Source organism: Coptis chinensis, chromosome 3, assembly GCF_015680905.1.
Source record: "Coptis chinensis isolate HL-2020 chromosome 3, ASM1568090v1, whole genome shotgun sequence".
NCBI lineage: Eukaryota > Viridiplantae > Streptophyta > Magnoliopsida > Ranunculales > Ranunculaceae > Coptis > Coptis chinensis.
In genome coordinates this window covers 34,611,546-34,618,011 of record NC_141458.1, presented here as the reverse complement: position 1 = coordinate 34,618,011, position 6,466 = coordinate 34,611,546, and the positions used below count along the sequence as shown (strand labels likewise).

The window sequence follows — 6,466 nt, the reverse complement described above, 5'->3', positions numbered from 1 at the left end:
GGGACTGATTGAGTATGAAATCAATTAAACAAGTGAGCAAAATCCTCCCAACAGTTATGGAAATTGGATAACATCACAATGACAGTTCTGCCCATAAAAAGGTGCAGCTCAATGGATTAGACGAATTTTCATTGAGCATTATTTTGCATATTCATATTTAATTTAGCTAAGGAAGTTGGTTACATGGAGACTGAAGTCCAGGAGAAATAGTTGTAGCTGTGGTACTATGAATCAACCTTTGCCCACCCTTTTATGTGTTGCAGAAGGTTATTGCTGATTTGCTGATGAAAAGCTTGATTTTGAAATTAGTTCAATTTTATCCTGAAATCCTATTTTATAATTTATTAAACATCATATCTAAAGAGACATAAAACAATCAAACACATCTTAATCAACAAAAAAAATTGACAAGTTCAATAAAAAAGAAATCATACTTCTTACATTCCAAGTACAAAAGTATCATCACAAGCATTAGATGTTTAAAAGATATGAAGTTCAATGCATCACTACAATTATCCTTTTCAAGCTCAGCATAGCTTTTCACCTTGACAGATCGAGCACGGTGAGATGTTTCTAAGTCAGGCTCCTTAGGTCTCGTCAATGTGAGTTTAGAAGTGGCGTTTACCTATACAGAAATACCCACACAATTTACATTAGGTTGAACATGCTAGTGACGGGATGAAACAGTTAAGCGGGAAACACAAAGTCAGAAGTCAATTATTACATGCAAGATCGAACGGTCCCTTGTACTGGACTCAAATTTCCTCACCATTTCGGCTGTAGAAATGAAAGGTGCTGGTGCTGCTCCTTCTCGAACATAAAGCTTAATAGTGAAAGAGAATTTCATACAAATTAGTAACCCCCACAAAAGTGGATATTTGACATATGTACAAAGTAGTCATTCCAATGCAAACCTTTCAATCCTCTTTACGAGGTTTATTAGTAAGTAGAGGGACACATATTAAAATTAAGACCTGAAAGAGTAAACAGATGCGAACAAACCTTGTCAAAATCATCTCCACCAAGATGTGTATCTCCAGATGTAGATAACACCTCAAATACTCCATCACCAACCTCAAGGACTGCAATAAAAGCAGGCAAGTATTTAAGTAACTATTTTAAAGTAGAGAAAACAAATATACCCAGTTGTTTGTAAGGTTTTTCATAGAAAGGACAACGTCAAATTTGTAAGTTCGTTCATTAGTATGTGAAGATGTGAACATGTATAAGAAGGGCCAAAAGATTTAGAAAAGAAATTATCAAAGATATTATACTAAAATCACATACTTGACGAGGCCTCAGGAAGAACTCTTTGTGCCTGAATTTGCTTCTGCTCCATTACATTCTGACGCTGAACACCTGACAAATGAAGCTTTTTCTGCATGGCACGTTGCAATGTATTAGGCTGGTGTTGCAATCCCAATTGTTGTTAATATTGTCCTGCTTGAGGTTGAAGCAGGGGCATCGGTGCCTGCTGTAGTGGTTGGGAATGTGACTGTTGCCATGGCATTTGCATCATTGTCAATGGTGCCTGTGCAGTTTGTTGTTGCTGCCCCCCAATCTTAGCTTGTTGTAACAACATATGCGATGACTGGTGAGACTGCATGTTTGGAACACCGGATTGAGTTCCAAGCACTTGCTGCAGCTGTAACCCAGCACCATTTAATTTGTGATCCCAGCTTCTGTTGATTTAAGTTTGAAATATTATTCTGCTGACCCAACAACTGTTGTTGCTACTGCATGTTTGACATACTATTCTGCTGGCCAAGTAACCTCTGTTGCTGCTGCCGTTGCAAATCTGAGACGTTATTTTGACCGCTTAACTGATATTGTTGTTGCTGCCCTGCAAGTATTGTTGTTGCTGAGTGGGTGATGTTTGTTGTTGCGGAAGAGCGGTGTTCTGCTGATGCAAAGACAGTTGGGACTCTGGCTGCTGCATGTAACGTAAGATGCAGGAGAGTAAACGCTTACTTAAGGATGAACATATTTAAGAATATAAGTGAAGTGAAATTGGTAACTCAATCAGATGAAATGACTATGCATGTTAACAAAATGTAGAAGTATTTCTTACCTCTAGATAACTTCCCAACACCAAATTGAAAGAGAGAAGAGAACCTAAGTTCAAAAGGTACTTTATCCCTTATGGGGAGGATATCAAATTTGCAGATTTGATACTTATTCCATCCAATTGATGAATTTACCTCTGCATCCATTAAATGAAATTAAAAAAAAAAAAAAAAGGCTCACATGGGATTTTGTAGAATGAAGGAGCAGCAACATCTTAGAGAATCCATGAAGTGATAAGAGAGACCAAGAAGACCACCATAATCAAGTCCAACAGAAAGTCTTGGGATCCCAGAAGCTACTGAAATAAACCCAAATGCGTATATTAGATGAAAGCCCTAAAAATTGAGAGGAAATGGTAAAGCCATACCGAAGAGATAGAATGCTGCACTTGAAATCCCAAATACTGAAGCAACAAAACTTCCCAATACCTAAAATCCCAAAATTCAGACCCCTCTTCTTTGAATCTGTCTTTGAATTGTAATAATTTAAGAACACAAGTTAGAGTGAAAACACTCCCTTTACAAGTTCACTGAATTTTATACAAACCACAAATAAAAACAAAGTTCACTGAATTTTATACAAACGACAAATAAAAACAAAATGTATGTAAGTTTTTTCATTTAACTACAAATCAAGACTTCCTACATAAATCCAATATAAAACAAGTACTATTTTATTTTTCTTTCCAACAATTAAAACTACTCTAGATAAACGTACTGTAGCTTTTGCATATTGGTCGGAACCGATCCATCCCACCTACCCAATTTTTCTTGCAGAACAGATTCCCACATTGCTGCTTCTGGCCATCTAACAAGCTGTCAACCTCGCCAAACTGGAGGTAGAGGAGCAATATCTTTTAGCACAACTGGCACAAAATGTGTTCCTTCATTTATGTGGCAAATGACAATTATCCGAAACAAGTCTTTTGGACCTGTCCTCAGCGGGAAGTACGTAACATATAATTTTGGTGGTGCTATAGTGACAAAAGCAACATTAAAAGCACTTGCGACTAAGGAACCCATGTCCGGTAGATCAAGCCATTCTTTCTCATTCATTGTAAAAGCCTTGGTACACTCTAAGTTTCTTTTGTGGTTTTCTAACACATCATGACCGTACAACTTTGTATAGTAATCTGCATATTGCATCAGTTCTTTCAACATAAGCCCCCTTATGGTCCTCCATGCTAAATCATCTGTATATCCTAGCAGTATAGCTATGGATCTATAACCACAATGCCCATCCGGAGTTACCTCGGCCAATGACTCAATCATATCGCAAATCAAAGGATTAAAGTCACCCAAAACATTTTCCCACTTATGTTTGAGGTCTTCATTTTTTAGAATTATCTCCGGCCTAATATTTTTTTTTTCTACTTCTCTTCACCTTAATTTTTTTTGTTGCTTCCCTTTCCATGTCATCATTTTCGCTGAAATCAAGCTTTCTACGTGGTAATCCCTACATAAAGTGTACATTTTGTTTCTAATTATTATGATTCTATGATATGATAAACTTGTGACCGAAAAAATTGAAGTATCTAAAGCTGTAGTACTAGTGTTTGGCATACTAATAGCATGACTCTAACTAGATTATAGTTATTTTAGATGGTACCTGTCTAAACTCAGTATCATTGATCATGGAATTAAAGCTGCTTGATTGTGGTTGTCCTCCATGGTTTATGGAAACCTGCTTTGTGCCATTCAAACTTTAGTATAATTTCATTTGGTACAAAAAATAGTGTATAAATTAAGTTATGGAATTGAATCACCTGTTGCAATAGTTGTTGAAAACTGAATGTAGAAGTAGTTGCAAAGCGATTTACAGAGCCGACTCCATTTTCTAGAGCACTAATTCCCTATCACAATTCACAAATACGCTTTAGCAAGAAAAATAAGAATGTGCACATAACCACTTTGTAAATGAAAATTGATCGCTTGCATTATCTATGTGAAAGAAAACTATACTTGAGTGTATTGAGGAGCAACTTCTTCTGCAGTGTTAAAATGACTATTTTCCTCGTCACTTGTAGCTTGAACAATATTCTTGTCACCTTGTTGTCATAAAATAAAGAGATGATAAGGCCACTAAATTGTTAATTAATTAAAATATCACATCATTAACCAAATGTAAATAATATTAAGACAAACCTTTCCCGATTCTTTTACTCTTCTTCGATTTCGTTTCCAACACGCCTTTAATTCGAGCCTTGGGACGAAAACGTTTCTTGCGTACTGGATTCCTTAAGGGTGGAATGTCACCTGATTGACTTCTAATAAAGTTTTCCTCAATTTGCTTTGCAACATTATGTGAGCTTCCATGTGTATCTCCTTCACTGTCAGAAAAGAACTCTAGTGTTGAAATCGTGCGAAGCATTTCAGATATAGCAAAATCCCTTCTTCTCTTTGACCTTGCTCCTTGTCCAACTAGTGTTTGTGCACAATGGGATATTTCACTAAACCGTAGTGAGAATTCGGGATCTAAGTCATCTCGAATTACTTCCCCGTTAGAGTCATACACAAGATTGGTAGCAGCTTCCATTGTCCATCTCTGTAAATAATATACTGAAGGGAGACTAGACACCTCTAACTCAAGGAATAATTTCAGTATGTGTTTACACAAATCCCCCGAATTCAAACTTTTTGCAACTGCAGCTCACTAGTTGTGTAGAATCCGTGTAAGTAACTGTCCGCTTCCTAGTATTTGCTTTTCCAACCAATCTTACTGAGTAAGATCTTGTCTCACCATCAACACCAAGTAGTTCTAACTTTAAAGCCAGACTTTTGATGCATTGCTCCTGAAAGATCTTAAATATATTTCTTGTGTACTTCTCTGATGCTTCACGCTCAACCACCCAAAGAGTAGACGAAGTAGGTTTTGTTTTCTTGTTATTAGTATCAGCTAACCTTTCTTTCAGACGTCTCTTATTCAATGCCTTGTCAAACTAACTTACAAATTCTCGAAGAATAAGATTTCCTGAGAAAAATTTCTTCAAAAATTTGTTAATGCTCTCACTTCTCTGTGTAGTTGTCATACCAGCACAAAAATGCTCGTGACCATAAACTTGTGCCCATTTGGTCTTCGTTTTATACAAATTCTTCAGCCATTCATTTGCTTGCACACCATAGTCAGAAAGTAACTTTTTCCAACTTTTTTCAAATTCATCAACTGTTTCAGGGTTATATATACACCTTCTAAAATCATTTGCAAAAACTGTTGGGTATTTTTCGAAGACATACTTTAAGCACTTACCCGCATTGAGATATATATGCCATAAACAAAATCTATGGTGGGTGTTAGGGAACACTGTGCTAATGGCATTGCCAATTGCAGGCGCTTGATCTGTAAAAATGGTTTCTGGGTGCTTTCCTCCCATTGCTTCTAGAAATGTCTTGAACAACCATTCAAAAGATGGTATTGTTTCATCCGCAAGCAAGCCACATCCGAAAAGAACAGTTTGCCCATGATGGTTTACTCCGACCAGTGGTGCACATATCATATTGTAACCATTTGTCCTAAATGTTGTATCGAAAGACATCACATCTCCAAAATTATGGTAGTCCGACCTTGACTTCGCGTCAGCAATGAAAACTCTACAAAGCCTATTCTGCCCATCCCTTTTAAGCTTGTAGAAAAAGAACTCATTGGCTTCTTCCTTCTTTGACAAATAATCTAATAGGCATTGTGCATCACCTTCCTTCACAGATTCAAGACGTGTTCTTAAAATAACATTATATAAATCTGATTCTAAAAAATTCAAATATTCCGCCCCACCAGCCTCAGTGCTCAAATAACCCATAATATCATTGGTTCCAATTCCTGAGGAGCTCATATTTTGTATGAGGTCCTTTTGTGAAAGATCTATTCTACGGTGAGACCGCAACATGTGTGCATTAGTTGGATCCACAAGAGGATGATTGTGCTCTTCCACAAATTCAGTCACAACATACTTCTTATTATTGTTCAATCTTATCATCATCATTGCCTTGCATCCACTCCTCCTTTCATCTCTTTTTTTTTTACTGGAGTTGTCTTCTGTTTGTAAAACCCTTCCCAAGAGCAAGTCAAATCTCTTCGCATTATTTCACGAGCCGCATTTCGATACATCGAGTTCTTCCTAACACTAAACCCGACAGTCTTTGCATATCTATTATAGAAACTATATGCCTCCATATCACTATCCAATAACATCCCAATTGCAGGAATTTGATTATCTGAATATTTGTTATCCTCTCGAAAGTCCACATCCACTTCCTCATTACTTTCATCATCAGATGCATAATCCATAACACCATCATTTTCCATCTAGTATAAGGATAAATGAGAGAGCTGAGCAATGTGTGTGTATTTTTTTTTTTCTTTTTTTGAGAGAGTACGTGAAGAATACTTAAGAGGTTCGAGGGGC

The 6,466-nt window shown here is 36.8% G+C and overlaps 1 protein-coding gene and 1 pseudogene across 3 annotated transcripts; both read right to left on the bottom strand.

Annotated features, from left to right (window-relative positions):
- Positions 1–368: 368 nt before the first annotated feature.
- On the bottom strand, positions 369–4,449 carry LOC147509299 (uncharacterized). 3 transcript variants are annotated; one of them, XM_086601627.1, is made up of 11 exons: positions 4,212–4,449; positions 4,029–4,114; positions 3,833–3,919; positions 3,676–3,750; positions 2,828–2,899; positions 2,435–2,495; positions 2,248–2,365; positions 1,288–1,933; positions 1,003–1,082; positions 725–823; positions 369–625 (listed from the first exon to the last, which is right to left on the bottom strand). In XM_086601627.1, exons 1-8 carry the CDS (start codon positions 4,435–4,437, stop codon positions 1,807–1,809), a joined length of 852 nt encoding a protein of 283 aa, XP_086457753.1. In that variant the 5' UTR covers positions 4,438–4,449; the 3' UTR covers positions 369–625; positions 725–823; positions 1,003–1,082; positions 1,288–1,806. The 3 variants fall into 3 exon arrangements, with proteins under 3 accessions (XP_086457753.1, XP_086457754.1, XP_086457755.1); XM_086601628.1 differs by lacking the exons at positions 369–625; positions 725–823; positions 1,003–1,082 and adding exons at positions 2,072–2,203; positions 3,451–3,522 and having other exon boundaries at positions 1,796–1,933; XM_086601629.1 differs by lacking the exons at positions 369–625; positions 725–823; positions 1,003–1,082 and adding an exon at positions 3,451–3,522 and having other exon boundaries at positions 1,914–1,933; positions 2,435–2,535; positions 2,785–2,899.
- On the bottom strand, positions 4,439–6,371 carry LOC147509298 (protein FAR1-RELATED SEQUENCE 5-like; annotated as a pseudogene).
- Between the last annotated feature and the right edge of the window lie 95 nt (positions 6,372–6,466).